Source organism: Falco cherrug, chromosome 10, assembly GCF_023634085.1.
Source record: "Falco cherrug isolate bFalChe1 chromosome 10, bFalChe1.pri, whole genome shotgun sequence".
NCBI lineage: Eukaryota > Metazoa > Chordata > Aves > Falconiformes > Falconidae > Falco > Falco cherrug.
In genome coordinates, this window is record NC_073706.1 from 31,841,991 (window position 1) to 31,865,228 (window position 23,238).

At 38.9% G+C, this 23,238-nt stretch overlaps 1 protein-coding gene across 13 annotated transcripts in view; it reads right to left on the minus strand.

Annotated features, from left to right (window-relative positions):
* Positions 1–23,238, minus strand: part of SOX6 (SRY-box transcription factor 6) — a 375,823-nt gene that overhangs the window by 70,585 nt on the left and 282,000 nt on the right. For all 13 annotated transcript variants that reach the window (XM_055722486.1, XM_055722487.1, XM_055722488.1 and 10 more), the window contains one exon: positions 23,055–23,134. In XM_055722486.1, coding sequence (XP_055578461.1) covers positions 23,055–23,134 — 80 coding nt within the window. The remainder of the gene's footprint in view (positions 1–23,054; positions 23,135–23,238) is intronic.

Consider the following 23,238-nt stretch of genomic DNA (forward strand, 5'->3'; position numbering starts at 1 on the left):
CCTTCTCAGGTAAGCCATCAGGGCAAAGGTGGGGTATGAGTCATTCTTTCTACAATATTCAGTCTTTCTTAAAGGATAAAAGTTGACACTGATGGCAAGCAGCACAGTGTGATGGGTTAACCCAGGCTGCTGCCAGCCCCTCTCTGCCACCCCCTCAACAGGATTGGGGAGAAAATAACATGGAAAAGCTCACAGGTTGAGATAAAGACAGGGAGATCACTTACCAGTTACCGACATGGGCAAAACAGACTTGGTTTGGGGAAAATTAATTTAATTTATTGTCAATTACAATAGAGCTGGATGGTAAGAGACAGATGAAGACTAAAATCCCCTATCCCTGCCATTTTACCAGGCTTGGCTTCACGCCATTCCTGTCACCTCTATCTTCTCCCACTCCAGCCTGGCTGCTGGCAGCGCTGTCCCTCATGTTTTGTACCTCGCTTTTCACTGCTGGTGCAGCCTTGTGCCCTTTCCAGAGTGCGTATTCCTGGGGTGCCACCAGCCTGGCTGGTGGCTTTGCTTGCCCTGTGGTAGGGCCACTGAGGGACCAGCTGGGGCTGCCCGGGGCCAGCACAGGGCAACCCCGGGCCTCTCCTCATGGCTGCTGCCTCTCCTCATGACCACCACCTCTCCCCACAGTGGCTGCCTCTCCTCACAGCAGCCACCTCTCCTCACGGCTGTCACCTCTCCTCACAGCCACTGCCTCTCCCCACGACCACCACCTCTCCTCACAGCAGCCACCTCTCCTCACGGCTGTCACCTCTCCTCACAGCCACTGCCTCTCCTCACAGCCACTGCCTCTCCTCACAGCGGCCACTTCTCCTCACGACCACCCTCTCCTCACAGACATGGCCTCTCCTCACAGCCACCGCCTCTTCTCATGACCACCCTCTCCTCACAGCCACAGACTAGCCTCACAGCCACCACCTCTCCTCACAGCCACCACCTCACAGACACAGCCTCTTCTCACAGCCACCACCTCTCCTCATGACCACTGCCCCTCCCCATGACCACCACCTCTCCTCACAGCCACCACCTCTCCTCACAGAAGCACCCCCACAGCCTGCCGGCTGGACACACATGGCTAATGGGATTTGTAGCCCAGTTAGCCATTACAAGGAAGCAAAAGTGCATTTATCATGTCCAGAAGCTGCAGCCATGGTGTAGCTGTGTCATGAGCAGATATCTCAAGACCACCAAGAAGAGAGGGACATATGCCAGCAGCCTGAGAAGGGCTGGTGGGTGACCTGGCACCTCAGCCCCAGTAGGACAGGCAACCGGAACGTCCACAGCACTTTCAAGCGTCACAGAGAGAGCAGCAAAAACCAAGCGGGCCGTTACAGTGACTGCCTAGAAAACCATTTGATTTTGGAAATACAAACATTAAAAGCAGAATAAAATTAGAATTATACACCACTCCCCTTCCAGTGTGTGGAGGGTGGTATTAGCAAGTAGTGTGAGGATGAAATGTTTCTAAAGGGTCACAGATAATGAAAGAAATCTTGTCATTTATATATGTGTATATATAATTCACCACTGGGTTACTCCAAGGTCATAGTACTGGCTTTAGGGTAGCATTTCTATAAATTCTTTTACTCCATAAAAGCAAATGTAAAAATACGAAACACTAATTAGCTTTCTGGTTTGCTTACAACAAAGCTGCTCCACAAACAAGTGCAAATCTTGCAAGAATTTGCACTAGCGCTAGCGACAGTGCTGTGTGGATTGGAAGGCTGTACAACTTCTAAACACCAGTTTGCATAGGGAGCTAGCCAGTCGGGAAAGATATGTGCACACTGCCGTTGCAGGGATGAAATGGATATTTTTGCAATTACCACTGTTGTGGCTTGAAACAGCAATTTAGGACCTCACATTGAGATGGTCAGGTTGTGAGGCTTTTATTTGCAATATTAAGGAGGGGAGGAGGGGGGAAACCCAAACATTGCATTGTTAACTTTTAATGCTCAAAAGCAAAAGTTTCAATGCAATCTTTTCTGTTGAAATTCTAACCTACTGACTATTGAATAGTGACTAAAAACATTAACCTAGCACATAAAGAGCATTTCATAACCCTCATGCCAGCCACTGACTCAGAAGGCTCTTCATTACAAATTAGATATTCAAAACCATCAAGTATTCATGATTGTTTTAAGGAGCCTTAAAAATATATACCCTGTTCTTTAGTTTTTTTAAAAGGTCACTAAATTAGATTCTTACAATTCAGTTCCCAGCATCTAAAGATAAGTAGTGCTGCTTTTGAATTACTGAGTGCTCCTGAAATTGAAAACAATTTTGAAAACCAGCTCACTTAAGGGACGTGAGTAAGGATGTAGTTTTACAGTTTGCAGAGCCAGTTTTCTTCTAATGTCGTGATCTGACACAAGAGTGGGATTCTGCAATGCTGCAAGTCTCAAGGCACTGGCAAGTCTCACATTTAGGCACCTGTGAACTTCCAGGCTTATGGACTTAAGCAGTTGTTACTGAAATCTTATTCCACCTGTAATCAACTAAAAACCTGAGGGGAATTTATGGAAGCTGGAGGTCACTATGAGTCTGAATGATGTTCATCTACCTAACAAAAATGGCAGATGAGTGGGAAAGCGCTGTACTCAGCATGTGCACAGCAATGCACAAGTGCATACTGATTTTTTTGCCTGGAAACAGCAGAAATCATACTAAGCCTTTGCTATAGCTTAGAGCTACCATCCAAGAAGAACTGAATAACTAACAAAAATAATAATCCAGGGGTGGTGGTATTTTCTGCTTCAGAAATTGCCTATGGCATTTGATGAATTATTTCCATTTTCACCCTTTTTATATAAAGTATCATCCACGATTTAAAATTTGTCAAAAACCCTATAAACTAATAATAGAGCACCTTGACTGATCCAAATGTTAAAACTTTTCTTAATGCCATCCAAGTTTCACGATGCCTTTGCAAGATATTTTCACAGTACAGAAGCATAACTGCCTTTGCTGCCAGGGTTCATTAATGCCACGCCAGAGGACAAAGGCCTTTGTCTTATGCATCCCTTTCAGAGGTTTCAACACTTTTTCTATAGTTTTCCAATAACTTTCAATAATCAAAACTCTTTCACTAGCTCAGGTCCCTTGCCCGTATGACTTCTTGCTTCCATGTAGGCCTGTGACATTCCTAGACGCATGCTCCCGCCACATGACATGGAGCACAGCAAATAAGCACAGCGCAAAGCTTTCCAGGCACCAGCTGCTTCCTTTTTTTACAGCAGAAATGCTGACACTTGCCTCTTAGGCTGTATCTAAAGGAATTAATAAAGGTGAAGAATTTTGAGGATCAAATTTTACAGATGTAACACATGATGAGGAAAATAGAACAGGCCTTAAATCAACACAGGTCAGGGAGATCTGCACTGACAACAACTTGTTAACTTTGTGACAGGCTGGTTTACCACCTAACAGAACTATGATAATCGTAACATTCTTATCAGTGGCTTGTCGATGACGGGACTTATGAAAAAAGTTTGTTTAGAGAAGATATTTCAATAAAGAGAAAGTGATCAGCTGCTGCATAGGAGAGAGGAAGTTCAGATGTATGGGTCCAGGGAGGAAATGAGAGAGCAGTTGCACTTGTATATATGAGAAGATAAAGGCAAGGTCTGAAGACATTTCAACTGGCTGTGCTGGTGAGGAAGAATTTGGTCACAACAGTGGCGATACAATTCAGACATTATTTTTGCAGCACAATTCTGAAGAAACTATAGCAAAGCCATATGTGACACATGGAGATAAGAAAGAGAGCGTTGAGATACTCAGTGTAGCAAATAATCAAAGTGCATGTGATGAGGGCTGGCCTAGCATGATGAATTGCAATGGATGTACTTGGAAGATGCCCCACAAAGAAATTCAGTAGAAGGTGGCTTGATTCCAGAAGGAAGGAATCTGCTCTAGAAACATTTACCCTTTCATTTTGTTTTACTAAGATTTATGGCCAGAATGTAAAAACCTTCTCCTTTTCCTGTATTTGTACATTATTTCTCCAAAGGTGCTAGATTATTTTTTTTTCTCAGAAACAAATGATAATTTTTATGGACCCTAATTAATTCTAAAGTCTTCCATTACTAAAAATGCAAGTCCTATGCCACATCTTCAACAAATACATTTGCTACAGTAAATGAAACCGAACAATAAAACTACTGAGAATCAAGTGAGAATCCTTATTTGTCAGCATTTTAAACAAATTGTGCAAAGCTGAAATATCTTATTTATAGAGATGAAAGTTCAGCTATTTAGACAATGAGTAATTTGGTTTCTAAAGATGAAAAACTCTAAGGAGTGACTGCAAGTGCTATTGAAATCCTGCACTACAAGAGGTAATGCAGTTATTTTTTTCTGTAGTATATTTAGTACATAGTGTTGCAAATATATAATTCCAAAATTTTCCTTTCGAATATGTAACATGCAATAATAATACTTAGAAATGTCTGATCACAAAGGGCTTTTGCAAGCTCACTGAAACCAGTAACATCTTTACTATTTCCAGTGCACATTTCTGAAAAGAACCTACCCAAAATAAAAGCCACTGTTGGTGGGACTGCTTATTTCTTATTATTGGTTAAAGGTGCTTAAAATAAGCTTGATGCTGAACAGATTAAAGGAAACAGAGACTTTGTTTGAAAAAGTTTTTCTTCTGTTTGGAGAAAGAATGGATTAGCGCTCAAACCCATGCTTTTGGGTATCATAGATAGCAACTGTGGAAAGTAAGGTTAAGTGCTGACCTGAGCCCGATGTCACTGGTATAGCCTTCAGCAGTTCAGGCATGGTAACCTTTTCAAAAAGCAGTGCAGAAGCATAAATGTCCTACTCAAAAATTTCACACACATCTTAGTGCAAGAACTGTTTCTAAAGAAACATTAATTGCACTTATTCCTTCCTATTGTTGTATATCAATGTATTTTTTTTATAATGGCATGTCTTTTGCAACAAATATGCTCAGTGACTAACACTGCAGTTGAGACCTCTACTTAGCACCAAGATAAGAAATGGAGTTATTGGCTTATATATATAAGAATATATATATATTCTTACAAAAAAGCATGTGGTTATTTTTCTTTTTGTTTTAAGATGGGTTTTATGCAGATCCTTAGAGTGAGAGGTAGGTTAACAGAAAACGACATCCAGAAACACAAGACAGCCTAGAGTAACTCATCAGCAGCTTAACCATGTGACAAACCCAGGGGCAACTCGAAGGCAGCTACTGCCTGTGGAGTCTGCCAAGAAGCCAGATGCCATCACCAGAAAAACACCTTCCACAGCTCAGCATCTGTGTTCTAGCTGTGCTCTCCACACAAAAGGAAAAGGAGGATAAGGGGAAAGAGGAGGAAAGGTGCATACAAAATTGTTAAAGGAAATGTACATACACATGAAAGCAACACTTACTTCAATTTAAAAATCTAAAACTTTGAAAAATCAAAGCTTTTCCTGATGAAATCAAGATCCCTTCAAATTAATAGATAGTATGTCTTATGCTAAAAGTGTACGTTTTCTTTTGTTTTACAATATAATTCTGCAGGCACTACCTGCTAAAACAAGATATGTTATAAATTTGTTCTGATGAAATTTGGATGTGTCAGTAGCGTTCTATCAGTTTGTTCTAAGAAAAGTAATAACAAATGAAAATAAGGTAAGTTTTACAGATTTGCTAGTACTGTGGACCAGACCCTCCTCTGATTTTAGTAATAATAGCCTACTATCAAGGACCAAGTATGCAACATTAACTTAACTGACAGGTTTTTGCTAAATAACTGAGAACTATTTGGTTTTACATGGGTATATCTGAAATGGCATCAATCAAGCACAGCTACATGAAGATGGAGTAACAATTCGGGGGAAAGTGTTTAATTTAGAAATATGGTACATAATAAGTAACAGTACACTGCAAATACATCTTTTCCTATACAGAATCCAAGTGTCATCATTCTTTTCTTTCCCCTGTTTGTACATGCCTAACCTATCCACAGTGGACATAACATTCTGATTTTAAACACCTATATATCACCCTGGTGCAAAGTCTGCTCATTGTTACAGAGTGTTAATAGCCTCTACTTCTTATAATAATGTACCAAATACCTTTGCAAAAAGGCATTCAGGTGTAACACGAGCAGGCAGCTAATGAATTATCATAACTAATGTCATAATAACAAGGATTGTTGCAGTGATTATTTATGCACTTGCTAGCTAATGTGCTTTCGGATTTCTTAAAGCCCAATATGTGCAAACAAACGAACTGTGTTTGTGAAAATACAAATAATACATTTTGTAGTTAGAGATGGAGTTAGAAGACTTCAGTTTTCCCTATAGCTTCAGGTGTGCGTCTACTGAAAAGAATTCTTTCTTAGCTAAAAGAATGATTTTACCAGTTATTCATATGCATTCACTTCAGGTTTTTTGAACTATTACCACCAGTAATTTCAGTGTCTGTTCAGTTGCTCTTCTATATATTGTCTAGGGAAATTTTTATGTGGCCCTAAATTCCACTCAATTCCTGTCTCCTTAGGAGGTACACATGCCTGTTTTGCTTCTCGCTCAAGCTGCAGAGTAACAGATACCTCATTTCACCACTGAGTGTCTGCTGGTTCCAACTCCTTTTACTGACCAGAAATACATTGTACTCATTCAGAAAAAGAAAAATTACTCTCATCCCTTCTATTGCCCTGCTGTGGATAATGGCCAACCCACACCGAAAATAAAAGAATCTCCACACATTTTAGATACTGCAGCTTGTATTGTTGCAGTACTGCAAAATAACAGCTTTATTTTGTTAAAAGGGCCTAACTTTAAGTGGACCATGGAATATTTATGGCTCTCAGTAGTCCTTTGAAAGAGTTATCTTATGTTTTTATGCCGATCATGGGTCAGAGGTTCAAATCAGCACTTCTTTCTGTCACTCCTTATATGTTTTACTATAATTTACAGCTCAGCAAGAGGACTCATAAAACAAAAGTGTCTATTTTACTTCAGCAACTAATTCTAGCTAATCAAAGCTTTCCAGCAAAACAACCCAGCATGAAACTCTGCGTGGAAAATATGCAGAGAACAAAGCGTTTTGTCAAATAACACATCTCATGATGTAAACACATATGTCTCTTATAGGAAATTTTATCGCTTCCACATTATCGGCACACAAAAGGAGCATTCTTGTCGCAGACCTGGTGCGACTGTGGAGCCATCGTCATTGGAAACAAGAGCCTGATTAGGTTCCCACACAGATATGAATAGGTTTTCTTTTTTTAGTGTAATGCTGCCTTTCTTATTTCTTAAACAGACTAGTAATTGTGGCTGTAAAAACAGTGAATTGTGTTTGGACGACATTTGTTTCTTCGTATTTTTTTTTAGCTACCCAATGACACCAATTATCCCATATGGTTGTCCTCTTCTGGAAAGTCTGAGTTAATCCACAGCTGTGAAGATGAAGACGCACCCAGCAGGCTCTAAATCTGGTGGGTCTCTTGTCTGCTAATAAAGTCCACAGTCTGCTGGACAGATGTTAAGAGGATCTGTTAAATAACTCAGTGACAAAGATCCAGACTTCTGTTGGGGAAAATAATTAGCAAAACCATATCTGTTCTTCATAGATTTTCATTTCTTGCCTCATCTTTTGGAGAAATGAACTTTCATTACTTGATAGAGTCCCACAGCACATATAAAATAGGTCCTGCTCAAAATATGAATGGACTAAATGATTGCATTGGCATGTGTTCTGAAGAAATGATAGATCTTTCTGTCCTTGACTTATTCTTGCATGCTATGGTTTCCTGCACTATTATTTTCAGTTTGGCTTTATTCATCATGGTACAGGCTTGTATTGGGAGAGGCTGAATAAGTACTGTCAGCTATAAAATACCTACTTAAATTTTTAATGTAATGGGAAACGTAAACCGAAGATGGAATTACCATTTGACTTAATTTTCTTTACATGTTATTAACATTGCTTATTCTTAAATAAAGGGATTATAGATAATACATTCTGGCCCCAAGGCTCATGCTGATGCTATGGCAAAAAAAACCCACCCAAAACAAACAAGCTAAAAAAAGTGGAATGAGAAGATACCTGCAGCAAGACCCATGTTTAGAGACTTACTCACTCTCTGTTCCCGATCCTCCACCTGTTTATCATCATGGCCTGACAGCATGCACATCAAATCCCAAAGTCTCTCTCAGCTAGAGTCATGTGAATTTGGAGAAATGCTACAGAGCTAAAATATATGCACCAGTGCAATCAAGAACTAACTTGCCTTCAGGCACATGTGCATTAAGGTGCTCTTAAGATCATTTCTGTTGTGTTTGCAAACTGTATTTCTCATTCTTTTGACCTCATCCTGCTTTGACATAATGAAGTAGAAACGGCCATCAAAAAGCTCGCTCTGCTTTGTTGCCTAAATGCAGCAACCCTCATTTAGACATTGTTCCTGAGATCGTGCCCCTTAGAAATCAAATGGCTTTGATTTCATTGATTTATGACAATTAAATACAATCTCTCAGCAACTGCCTGTTCACACCCTGCTTACTGTAAAGCTGTGGGCAAAGCCAAGAAAGAATGCTTAGATCTCAAATAAATTATCAATCACTTCAAGTAGCTAAGACAATGTATCTAATTTGGCACCTGGCAGTTGCCTCTGTAATATTGTATTTGTTTCCCCTTAGGAAGTAAAGCCATTGGTTTATTAGTTTTACTGCACCTTGACAAGTTTCAAAGATAAAATGTCACCCTATCACCCTATGAGGCTGCTGGGAATTTTTAATGAGATGGCATCAAAATTGTGACAGAGAAGTTTACTCTCTGCAAAAAAAAAAAACGCATTAAAAAATGTATCCTGAAATTTTATTTTATACAATTAAGTTCAGACAGTACATTGGGTATCTTATATCATCATAAAATACATGTAACACTGGCTCTATTGAAATAAAATAACTACTCAGCTCACAAGTGTCAGAGTCTCTGATATTTAAATGAGACTTCCTATTTCTTCCGATGTGACCGAGTCAAAAATCTAACCCCGTGAAGTGCAAGTACTGGTCCTAAGCCCCTCAGAGACAAAACTATATTTCTACCATGTCAGAAAAGAATAAAAGGGAGGCTGAAAGGCTGACCAGGGAGGACAGAGTAACAGCCACTAAAAAAAAAAAAGAAAATATATATATAAATAAATTTAAAAATTGCAAGCCTTCTGCAGTGTATATGGAGCTCTTGCTTTCTGAAGCGCAATTCCCTTGTGAAGCCACTGACTGCAGGGAGAAGCACAAATCCTCACTGACTTGGTGGTTGTGTCTCACCTCATTTCACTCTTTTTTTTTTTTTTTTTTTTTTTTTTTTTCCCCTTTCCAAACAGACTGAGTGTTGGTCTGCTGAGAATATAATGCTAAGCCACTTTTCCTGTAGAGTTTTTAAACTGGGCCTCTGAGAAAGAGTTTGATACAATTCAATGACTGAAGTAATACCTTTGTCCATCTGAGCATTAAATGGCCCATTGAAATACAGCTTAGTTAGAAAGAATTCCAGTAAATGGTGCTTTCTAATTTTTTTTATTATTATTATTATTCCTCTCCCAACAGATTACAGCCTGGATCTGAAAATGCAGTTCAATCACTTTTGGTTGCCTCTCAGGTCAGCCCTTTAGCCAGTGTTAATTAAATATAACCCCTTTAGAATACTGGAGGTTAAATGAGAGCAACAAACTGGTCTTCTTCAAAATATTAGCTCATGCTCTCCAAAGCTGTAATCTGTTTGGGAGGGCCCTCATTTAAACACATTGGTCTTCATGATGAAAATTTTAAGGGGCAGGGGGGCAGAATCCATGCTAAATGCTATTTTGTGCCACAGCTAGTACTCACAAAATATTAAACACCTATTTCCATGCAATATGCCATGTCTATTGTGCTTAAATAACACACATCATAAAGGAAAGTGCTGCAGCAGACAATTTAGGCCGTAGCAGCACATACAGCACAATTTCCAACTTGATAAAGTGAAACTATAAAGAATCAATGCATAAGTCAGACAGCTTCCATACCTAATATTCTTCCCTGCAGCTATTAGAAGTTCATATTTTTGTCTCTAGTAGGCATGAACATTAGTATACCTTCAATTTCATGTCTTCAGTCACATTTTGTTGTCTTTTCCATACAATTTGACCAGACCATGAAATTGGAAAGTAGCTGAAATTGTCTTTTTTTATCTTAATGATTTTAAATGAGAAAAGGAGGTTTTTCTGTAATCTATTTGTTTCCTGCTTTGTAAAAAGTTTCCTAAAGTATTCATAAAAATTTTACTATTAAATTAGTTGAAAGAAAGCTTTTTAATACATGGTAATTAGTCTTGTCTTTCTGAACATGACTTTACTGTAAATACTCCTCCTTGACTATCCCTTTGTCCCAAGATTCCTTAGAAGAACGCAACCAAGCGATAATTCAGCATTATTGCTGCTTCAGTGCACTAATCACTTAAAGAGCAGCAAGGACCCTATGTTTACTGCCACAAGGCTCCTGCAGCCTCCTGGCCTAAGGCAGGCTTCCCAGCCCAGCAGCATCCAGATGTCAAGAGGAATATCCAGGTCCTGATGCAGCATGCCGCTCCATTCCAGTATGGCCTAAACATCTGTTTCATCTGCTGGCGTACAACCTGCTGAATACACTGAGACTGCCACACAAAGTAGGGAATTGAATGAGGGTGGGAGTGAAATACTGCAGTTGCATAGCTCCTTATACTTATCACTAAAAAACTCTCTGCAGACACAAAAATTAACATTAAATGCTTGGAACCCCAAAACTGGAGCTTGATCATTTGCTGTCTCAAATGGAGCTCTCCAGACTAAAAGTCTAGACAAACAGCAGGAAGGACAATGTGATAATTAAACCCCCTCACCTTCCTACACAATATATACTTAGCGTTTTCTCTTCTCATGGAGGAAAAGGTCACAACACCTTAGCTCCTCACCTCACTGATTTTACCCTGGCTTAATCCTTTATGGTGCAAGAAAAGGACAAAAGAAGAAAAAGCACAGAAGTATGAAACACAAATCCCTAGTTACTGTTGTAACAACTGCTTTTTACACAAAGCACTTCAAAATGAGGTGAACTTAGTCATCTATTACATATTTATAATTTCCTATAGATAGTGACTCCGGAGTTCTAAAACAATAAGCACCTTTTATCTAAAAGATAGGAATATGTAAATAGCGACAGTTTATCTTGAGGCATGACAAAACCAGCAAGCATTTTAGTTAATCCAGATTAAGTTCTGACAAAGAATAAAGGAATGCTAACTGTTCTCATCTCTTTCACTTCATGTATCTATTCTCTTGTATTTTTGCTAGCAACAATAATGGAATAGTTGCATGCTACCATGCAAATTCTTTGAGCTGTTTATGACAGCAAGATCAAAGCTCAAACTGAGAGTGCATCATTTTTTTGCTGTATTTTTTGCTCAAGAAGAGGACCTAATGAGAGGTATTTAACCAGGAGTCTTCCTCTGCACCTGCAGAGCAGGAGCACTCTCACAGTGCAGCCTCATGGCTCACTTTTTTCTCTGGCCAGCCTGGGGACATGGCTTGCCTCTGCATGCCAGGAAACAGGAGCATGGAAGGCAGGAGGGACTATATACTGTGTCCTGCCTCCGCATGGGGTGAGCACCTGTACCCAGAAACTTGGAAGCACCCCTCAGACCTTCCACTGAAACACACCCTCTATGAACCTGAACCAACCACCACCTTCTTTGTGCTGCTTGTGAAATGAACACGCTGGTGCTGCAGTACTACAGCGTCTGAACCAGGTATATCTGAATACAGTCATAAACTACTCCTATTAAAGGTAAAATGTAAGCATTAATAAATCCTCCTATTTTAAGAAAATATTGTAAATATCAAGAAAAAACAGAATGCAACAATATGTAAAAACGTCATCAAATGTGTACAGCCATTTCCTTTGCAGGAGGATAACAGAAACATCAATAAAATCTTTCTCTTAAGCACAAAGTTTTGCATTCCTTCATTTAATGTTGTCAGATTACTGATACGCTATTTCTCGATCACAATTCTCCTGTTATTTGCCATGCACAGGGAAGAACACAACAGATTTATCTTTGTAATTCTCCCAGATTATATGTTGTACTACACAGCTTGAAAATTGGCAAAAAATCTTTAACTGCTTTTATGATTTCACAAAATAACTGTGACACACTCTGCTTAAAACTATTATGTATTTGATATAGAAGTAAACAGATAAATAATATATAAGTTCATTTAAGCCTAAATACCTTTGGTAGAAAGCCACTCACAGCAAAGTAGAACTGCATTTGCTTGAAAAAGTAATTTTGAGTAGATAATGTTATTTGACAAAAGATAGGAAATGTTGAAAAAAAATCTTTATCCTATGTTCACTTCTATTAGAAATTGCTGTTGGCATTGTTATAAATTCTACCTCATCAAAATTGTGGATAGCACCAAGTCAACAGAGTAACAAGCTCACCTAGGAAAGCAAGGACCAGGAAGCATGGCTCCAAAGATAGCTGCAAACAAAAGGCTTTAGTACTATAAACTCCTTCTCCTGTGTCTAAGAAAAGCAAAGAAGCAGCACTTATTTAAAATAAAAATATAATCAGGTCTATCAGGAAAATATGAAAACATAAGCTGATGGTTGCATCAGAGTGCAGTTTTTTCATTCACTTTACGCTATCATAATATTACCTTCTCTGGTGACACTGTAAATTAAATTATTCATAGAAAGAATTTAAAATGTTTTCTGATATTCTTTTAGAAGCTCTTCTAAAAATCGGTTTTTTACTCCTTACTGCTAATATAAAGTATCTTTAACAACAAACTTCAGAGGTCTATATGAAAAGCAGTTAACTCATGAATTCAGTTTCACACACTTTATGTGTAGAAATGTGTTCTGGACTAAAGCTACTGTAAAAAGAAGGAGCTGCTTAAAGTGAACCCCTGTGGTAAGGGAAATAAAACTATATGATTGAAAAGCAATTAATTACAGTAAGTTTGCTGAACAGATGATAGCTATCAAAGCTTATCAAATTTTGCATTTCAGAATTTCAGATATTTATTTCAAAAAAATGTTCACACATAGATGGGCTTTGTGAGAGAAGTCAGGAGTTTCATTCAAGCTCATGTCAGCAGGATTACAAGCAATTATGAGTAACTGCTTGTTGAGCTGTGTGAAATGAGTTGATGAATGAGTTTCCTAGTAAGCGCATGTCCACGTCACTGGTAGGATTGCTAGTAATGTAGACAATCTTAGTTGAAGGGGTTTAAAAACATAATTATTCTCCTAATTCTACAGGGGATGAAATCAATTCAGGACAGAAGGTGGTTGTGCAATTGCTGCTTCTCGTGTAGACCTTCTAGGTTTGTCAACCTGGCGGCAGACAGGAAAAAAAAGAGGCATAAGTGAAAAAGAAATCAGGACAAGGAAAAAAGAAGTGGCAGTAAATCTTCTCTAGAAATATTTCTTATGAACTGGCATGAGTTGGTGGGTTCATTCACTATCTGATCATCCAGATGGAGAAACTGTCAAATATAACAACTGCAGTATTTCCCTGTGTGGAACTGTACAGGTACAGAACAAGAACACTGAATGCTCACCTACGCTGCTAACCACACTGAGAGGCAAAAACATTACAAGTAAATTTCTACAGGCTCCCATGACAGAATCACAGGACACCATCCAAATAATAAATGGGTGCAAGTCAGGAAAAAGGACAAGTCCCATGTAAACTACCTGTGACAGCTCCCACACCTGAATCCCCACCTTGTGAGAAGATGCCAAGGCCGCTCTACCTTTAAGAGCTGAATTTTTGAAAGTGCTGCTTGGGGTTTGAAGCTGTAATGTTTTCCTACATTTCTAAGAGACACAGACAGTTCATGTGGTAGCCCACAGCCATCCTATTATTTTCACTAGCGAAAATGGACAAAAGACAGGGATATAATAAATATATACTGGCTCTACTGATCAGGAGAAGCTTTATCAGTCAGCTGGGGCACATCTGGGAAAAAAGTCACTCAGGTGCATCTCTAGCATCCCATTCAATTAACATACCATTAAAAATGGTTTGTCCCTGTTCAGCCTGCTGCGTTACCTGATAAGTCAACATATTTAAAATGTATATTTAAATGCAGAAAACAGTGAAATGTTTTCTTTGTGAAGCAGAAAACAAGCCCAGTTTAGGGTATTTTAAAGCACTAGAAATAATTGTGCTTTACAGGCTGCTTAGCGGATCTCTCACACTGATCTTTTACTATATATTTAGAACTTTCCTGCACCTTCAAGGAAAATTAATTTCCTTAAAGGAAGTGCACACAAAATTATGCAAAACATATTCAAATGGGCTTATAAAAATTACATCTAAAAAAAATTTCACATTTGCTCCTCAAAACCAGGTAACTGGGAACATACTATTACAAATTCAGTGTATACTGGTGTATTTTACACAAGTAAATGTGAATTTGGCATAAGATTGCCATGCTTCCTGAACTGTAATAGGTGTGATGGTATTTCAGCAACAGTGCTGGGACCAGATTAAATAGTTATGAGGCCTGATCTTAGCCCTCCCCATGGTGTTGAAGACTGCAGCAGAAGAGGTGGCCTGTACTGGGTGAATTACTGTGGAGAGTTCACAGATGTGATATTTAACAAAGCTATAGACTACTTAAATCTGGTGATTTGTTCTGTTGCTAGTGTGCAGGACAAATGATGGAACATCTTTGAAAAGGCTTCACCTCTTTTGTTTCTCACTTCGCTTGCAAAAATGCCAGTGGACATGACAACACACTCTCACTATTCCTACACCTGAAATACTACTTCACTTGTTCTCATGCTTAGCTATTTGCTGCAATTCATGCACAACACCAAAATACGTGCTGTATTGTGTTGACTTCACTCAATTTTGTGAATGATTCCTTGAAGTCTTGAATAATCCGTCAATACTGACATGTAAGCATGCTGTGTTTTCCTTCCTTTATTCCTTAAGATGCTCATCCCTCCAGTCCCTTTTTTTCAGGACAGATATGCAAGCCTTCTGTTGTGCCTCCACACATATACAGCCTTCATGCAGGGTCTTAAGAATAGGCAGGTGATTCCAATACTTTCTTCGAGTTAGGACACTTTTCTAGTTTCTGAATCATACAGATCCTAAAAACTTCACAACCGAATACATCTTAGACAAGTAGGGTGTCGGAGGCAATACCATTCCGATTTTGTCATCTGAAATGACTCTGCTCAGTGATAGCAATATCTGCACGCTGATTTGATGACTTCTATCTCATCTTCTATGAATTTCCCTTTCTTTCTGAATTGGGTCAGTGGGAGGGAACACTGTCTTATAATCAAAACCCCTCCAAAATAAGGCAGGTGATGATATCCTTCCAGTCCATGCATATTTAAAAGAATTCTGCTTCCTTTGAGCATGTGCACGGATGCATGTGTGTGTATGTCTATTCCTAGAAACTCTCATCTAACCATCCTTATTCTTACAACATTTAATTCAGATGAAAGGTGAGTTTTCTTTTTCTGTAGAAATTAATCAGGAAGGAATGATGATATAGAAGTGTATTATTTTCCTTTGTGTATATACCTGACTTAAAAGGCCTTTTTGTCTTTAACCTGATCACTGCCATGTTCCTAAACATCCAAATATGTTAACACCTTCACAGGAAAAAAATCCTTCATGTCTGTAATTTGTATCCAAATTAAGCAGCTCACTCTATAGTTATCAGAAGTAAAATAAAATTCCAGGAACATATTCACTTGCAGCTAATTCCTGTAAGGCATATACCATATACATTTCTAGAAAGCTTGAAGGAGACCAACTGCCAGCTCAGAGTATGCCTCACAGTCAGCCTATTCCCCAAGGGGATGCCACAGTTTTAAAAGAGCTTTAAAAAACATGCTCAGCCCCTGATGGCACTCTGTAGTACTGGTGCCTCTGGTGCTCTGTCAGTAAATGCAGCAGTAACTTATTTGCTTCTTACTGGCTTCTGAGTGAATACATACCCCAGGGAGGGAGCTTTGGAAAGCACAATTCTTTTAAAATAGAGCCTGGGCTTTCAGTGAGGGGCAGCCAGTGGTTAAGGCATCTTGTTGATGCTGGTGGCTCAGCCTCCTCCAGTCACTTGGGCTCAAGCTTCTGCCTTGATACAAACTGAGGAGACCCAGGAAACCTGCAATCCAGGCTGTAAGGATGACATCGTTTTAAACATACGAGTTTCCTGATAAGTGAATTTATGTCTGAGCCATTTATGATCTTAATGGTAAATTCTCCCTGGAACAGAGCATATGGGCCTGGAAGGCAGCTGTCCTGCTTGGTGAGATCCAAAGGTGCAGAAGATGGGAATCACACCAGCAGCCCGATCCCTAGCTGCCTAACTGAAAAGCCTTCCCTCTTGGGAGAGGAGAGTGGGCGCAGGGTGGGAGCACTCCCCAAGGTGGAGGAGGAGCTGATCATCTGAAGGGAATAGAAGCAGAGACTGGGCCAGACTGGGTGATAGTCCGGTGGCTAGCGCCCTTTGTGCAATGGGGGGAAACAAGCCCAGGACTGGACTTAGCCTTGCCACATGCAAGACAAGCACTAGAATCGCTACAGACCATAGAAACAGTCTCTTTCTTAAACATTCCTATAAATTTTTTATCAAATAATGTGCCATCGTTCCATTAAGCAAGAATGAGAGTAACAAAGACATGCTGTTTAAAGGAGTCATTGGAGATGCAGGGCATTAAATGGGTGAGAAAAGGGTCTTGCAGCTGCAATGCTGCTGTACCAGGCTGATTACTCTAGCTAATGGGTTTGGGTTTTTTTCTCTATCCATTTTTACTAACTTGAAAAGAATAGAGGGGCTCCCTCTCATTTTGATCAGGGTTGCCATTGGTGGGAGAGCTAGGAAAATCCTCCTGGCCAAAATTTCCCCAGAACAGCTATTTTACTGCAAAAAGCCTCAACTTTGTTGGGCTGTCTTTTCCTGGTGAAAATCTCTTTGCCAGATAATTCAGGGCTGAAGATGAGGAGTAGGAGAAGATAGAGTATTAAGAAATTCTGCAGAGAAAGGAGGTCATCTGGTAAAATATTGACTCAATGACATCATTTTCATTGATACTGCCACTGATATAATTCAACTTGATAACACAGATATTATATACAGAGACATAAACATTCAAGTAGGGAAAGGCACAAGTGTAACTATTTCATTGATTTTAATTAAATTTTCCTAAGTATTGCAAGGTTGGCACATTTTTAATTTTATTTTCATTAAAGGGCTTGCTTGGTCTCTCAGAGACCTAATAAAATCTTCTTTCAACCTCTTTCCTTCCTCTGCTACAACCTAAATTTCTACATAAGAAAAGGACCAAAATATTTAATTTACTACTTCCATATACTGAAATTTGCACACACCATTCCCTTAATTTAGGCCACTATTCACTGTATCATAATAAGGAACATTCTGTTAAAATATGCCCACCTAGAGCTCAGTAGTCTTTGAATGCTAGATAAAATCATCCTATAAGGCTAATGAAGACAGAAACTCTGCCTGTAACAATATTAAGTTTGTTTTCTCTAGTGATTCGAAGAAGTGAGCAATCTGTCAGTAATACATTGAGGGAAATTACTTGTCTTGTAGGAATTCCCGCTGACAGTCACTCACTCACAGTGCTGACCCAAACATCTACCCGCTGACAAACAAATTACAGTGTCTAACTTTGAAAAGGTAACTAGCTGGTTTTAATTTTGATTGGTCTCACCAAATCTCTTTCACATTTACCCATCCACATTCTTCATTGTGCTTTAAAAAAAAAAAAAAAAGGAAAACCCTGTGGGTTTTGCATTTGAAAAAATTATTATTGCCTACATCCGAGAGTGTTATGTCAGATAAAACTGTTAAACTGTGTCTAACCAACATTAAGACTGGCAGCCCTGCCAGTGACTGACTGGGTGAGTGAACACATTACTGAGACAGCATTGTAGAAATTAATTTTCTTCAATAAAGTGATTTTTAAGGCTCATATATTTCACAATCTAAACATATGTCACTGTTTCATAAACAAAATAAATGGATTAAAATAATACATTACCAATATGCTGACACATGGAGATATTTTAATTAGAAATACTTAAGCTGTGTGATATTTAACTGCTGTATTTGTTGAAGAGGAGCATGCATCATTTAATAAGACATAAGGCAGGTACATCACTTTGCATGATGTGGTACCAGAGTGGGACGAAATCACCTCCAGTGTGAGCTATCACTATCAGATCATATTAGCCCCACTGAAAAATTGCTTTGAGGTTAAAACGTATAAAGGAAACTCCATAAGAGCAGCAGTCCACTAAAACAACTTTTTCATTGAAATAATAAGTCACCAAGATTCTAGTTCCCGAGAATAATATTTCTTCATAAAAGGCCACATTTAACATCTTAGCTATTTAAAGGCCATATTTACATGACTGTCGCATTACATTGGCCTCTTTCCTGCACATTCTTCTTGACTTACTTTAAGGACCAGCACCAAAATAGCTGAGGAAAGCAAATGTCAACTATGTCCTGAAATTTATATCTGTGAGAGAATTGGAATAAGTAGAAATGTAATATATTGTTTACTGTACCGAGTGCCCTCTGTTCTCTAAAGGTCAAAAGCATTGTAACCTTAGAGTTACAGTTTCTGATTGTTCCCAGGGTTAAATACATTATCAAAATTAATGGTTCAAACCCCTCAACCTTCAGATATATGAGTATTCATGCCTCCATCTGCTGAACTGTTCAACTAAAAATAGCATTCTTTGGCCTTCCCTCTACTAATATTGTGCCCCTGAGGCAAGCTATGCAATGCTTCAGCAGCACACTGGATCTGCACCCAGCAGTATAAAAAAAGGTCATTTACTTTGTCTGCAATTAGAAGAGAGTATAGAAGAGTAGGATGGGGTGGGAGGGGAGAAAAGAAATAGACAAATATGTGTTTAGTTAAAATTTAAGGTTTTTTTTAAGTGGAGTATAAAAACTGCAGGCTTCAAGAACACAGCTGCAACTATAGTTAAGACTTGCCAAGGTTCATAAGTGTTATGAGCGATAAATTTTGGAGGACAAATTACCCAAATAGTTTGGGGGAAGAGTTATGAACGAAAGCTTTTTTGTTTTGCTTTTCTTCCTAGAGCTCACTTTGTTTAGTCATAACTCCAGCTAGCATCATTGTAGTGCTTCCATTTCTATCAACAGTTTATCGGTCGTGGTTGAGAGAGTTGCGACATTTCCTTATTTACTGCATAGACTGCTTTGTAGAAATATCTAAGAATGAAGGCAGATTTTTTTAAACAATAAAGACCATATAGTATCATTCCTTGTTTGAAAGTAAGGACATATGGGTGTCACCTCTGCCACTACTGAGACTTCCCAGCAACTAGGTTACTGCTACCAGCACCGTGAGAGCCGGGGAACCCCATTTCATGATCAAGTCCACTCATTTAGCAAGATTACTGGGCACACATATCTAGAAACAGTTAATATCAGTGCAATCATTTGAAAACTAGGGGGAAAATTCAGGGAAACAGGAAAGGGGAGAAACTCCAGGTTATAAAAAAAGAGGAGCAAAGGGAAAATTATTGACAGGTTTTACGGCTCACACTGATTAATTAAAGCAACACGCTTTTGTTACACACATGCATCAGAACTGGTTCACACACCACTATGCATACCTGCTACAGGTGTATTTGGTAATATACCTGTAAACTATTTAGCAGAAGGTTGATTTGACGGGATTCACTCACAGTTGTTTGAAGCTGGAGGGGTGAACAGAAATAGCTTGGTCCTTCTTCTTAGACTATACCTAGTAAACTGTTCCCTCATCAGCAAGACCCTCCCTCATGCCAAGAGTCCTAACAAGGCTTGGTCCTATCACCTTGGTCATTATGTAAACCTTTGGCTAACTTCGAGGAAACTGGTGGGATGGGGCTGAGCTGTCAATGGGAAGTGTGGAACTCGGAGCTTCAAGTCTTTTTGTCAACAACATCATCAATGCCACCCTCACGAGATCAGTATACAGATAAAAAGAAGCCATCTCAGATCAACCCAAAGCAGAGCATGCCACCGCTTCAGGAACAGGGACTGAAATAAATGTGCAGTAATTCCTACTTTCTTTCAGGTTACTCGAAGCTACAACCAAACATTAGTGGTATTTTATACTACTAGTTGATCAATGCAATGCAAAATCTTAAGAGCAGGTGGGACAAATAGGTCTGTTGCTGAAGAAGAACTTAATTATTTTTATTTTTTTTTAATGCAAGGCCCCTGAGAGTGCAACTTGTTACTTGAGAAGTTCCTAGATATGCTTTCAACAAAGTTTTTTAACTCATGGAGGTACATAGTCCACTGGTGAACACACATACAGTTCATAGAAAATACATTTGGATGCTAATGTGCTAAACAGCTTGAATAAGATGGGCAAATCATTAATTACAAATGGCCCAGGAGAGAAACATCCTCTGCAGAATAATTACTATAGTTACATGAGGTACCTGGAAGTAAACTGTTTTCTGTGCTATTCAATTCAGAGCTTCCACAGAAGTTTTCCTAACACACAGAAAGATAAGAACACAAAATTGCTGCTTGCTCCTACCTGAAGCATGATCATCCCTAAGAAACTTAAGTGAAAACAGAGGAGCGATTATAAGCCTGAAGCTGACAAAATTTCCACTGCAGCTGGATATGGACCACGGAATATAATTTTGGAGCTAATAATAATGTCCTGGTAAAGCTGAAATGCTAGAGCTACCGCAAAGCTTTTTTACATGAAATAGCTTTCCCTCCCCAAGTTTTCCAAACACAGATATTACACAGACGCTCACATGTAGAAACAAAACCAAACCTGCAAATGAATTAGCTATTTCTCCTACTGGCTGAAAGGAACAGAGATTAGTTTTGTGATCAGTATTTTTAAGCACTTGGGAAATACTCAGATACCATGGTCACAGCATTCCTGTAAATAAGTAAGTGGGTGGGGTCGATGGAAGAAAGGAAGCAAAACAGAGAAAGAAGGGGGAAGGGAAGCAAAGATGGAAAAATGAGCTGAAATGCTACACCCCTAACAGTCTTCATGACGCATCAGGTATAACAACAAATTCCCTCCAACAAACACACCCAAATAAGTGTTCATTTAGGGAATGCTTAGGGAATTTACACAAAGATAATATTAACAGTAGAGGCAAATAAAATTAAGTTCAGCCAATCTGACAATCAGACAAGCAGGTATCAACTGAAGGTGAAGTACTCTTTATTTAAGCTCTTATGGCCATGGAACATTAAACGTTTTGAAATCCCATGAAGGTGAAATTCAAATAAAATAGAAAAGGGAGGAATGAACAAACCCCCTTTTTTACAACAAATATATCTGAAGGAAAATTCAGGCCCCTCAAGCACTCAAATGTTTCTGAATTTATTAGCACCACTTTCTTTGCTGGTTGTTTTCTCTCTGATTGTGCTTGTCATGTTTAACAGCTCAGTCTATAATTTCTGCAAATTAATGAAATTGCACTATTGCTGTAGATTCTGATCAAGGCTGATGTGCAAATAGATCTGCAGGTCAAGCTACAAATGGAACTTGTAAAAGAATAGAATTGTGAATGCCTGTGGTTTAGATTCTGTTTCTTTTGCAGTTGAACAGTTTTTATCCTTTTCTGCCTTACAATCTTGTGTAGGCTCACTATTTGTTGTATTGTGTTTCAAATGCAGGAAAAATAGTCTCTCTATTCACAAAGGTGATCTCTGAAATATTTTCTCCACTAAAGCTAATGAGATTTTTGTTCTAATAAGTATTCAAAGGATACCTGCTATTTTCCTTTTGAAAAACTTGCCTTCAGCTTGAAGCCTGTCCAAAGTACAGTCCTAACATAGTATTACCATGAGCCAAAAGTATTTTTTGGAGAACTTTCCCTGCGGTGCCAGGGTGTTCTCTTTTCACGTTTTGATTGCAGGTTAGTCAGAGATAAGCTCAAGGGGTCTTTTTCACCAGTTCTGGACCATCAGTGAACAGTCAGTTCTGATCCCATTCTCAATTATCTTAAGTTCACTCGGCAAGAAGAATATCAGCATTGGGTAAAGACAAAAGGATTTTTAATTTGCTTTGGTCCCCCTGGAAAATGATATAAGTGCAGAAGTGTAAGCAAAGCAGATATTTGGATATTAATGTGGCAGTACTTTGCTACTCTAGGCACAACCTATTCCTACTTCGCATCTGAACCCAACTCTAACCTAACTCAAACAGGGGTTTCAAAGGTTTACTTGCAAATAGTTACATGCATCTTTAATGGCCACTGCTCTCATGCTCAATGTCCCTTCCTTTCCACACATTTTAACTCTGAAAGCTTTTGACTGTTTCTTCATTATTTATGACATTGTTGTGTCTTTTCTTGTGAAATTAAAAACTTCTTGCCACAAAAAGCTAGCTAATAATATGGCACATAAATCTTTCCTTCACAACATTTCATTCTATATATGCCAAAAATAAATAAATGACCAAACCAAAGCTCCTGACCGTGCTTGGCATCTCACCAGCTTAATGCACAGAAAGGCTGAGATTACCTAAATACAGACGCTAAAAGAGTTTGCAATTTATTGTACTGTCAGCACCACACTGTCTGAAAAAAAAAGAAAAAAAAATCCCAATAACGCACATTTGTTTTGATACACTCACTGCTCCAATTAAAGGTAATGCATTGCAGCTAAAGGGGAAAGGCTAAATGAAAATAAAGTACAAAAAGATCTTTGAACTTATCTCCCATCAACTGGTCATATAATTAAAAAGATACCATTAACTCCGCCTATATAAAACACACAGAACAATGTTTTTCACTCACAGTATCAAGGCTGGCCACACGCTGCTATATTTGCAGTACCGTAAGTACATAAGGTGTTAATCCTCCTGGGCTGTGCTCAAAAATTATTTAACATTCAGAGTATTATTTAGCATACAGCTGGTTAGCAGTTTTCCCTTAAAATGTTGGCTTCAATCCCACATTTTTTTGTTCTGGCACATACCTGGAGCTGTAAAGGGCTGAGTCCAGAAGCAGCAGCAGCTGCCATTGTTGATGGAATGAACTGCACCGGGTAGTTATCACCTGTCGGGAGAACAATGCGTGCAGGTTCAGACAATGAGCAGAGAATAGCAGCAGACAAGTGCAAACATGGACCTAGGATTGCCTGCGCTCCACAGCACTCCTCT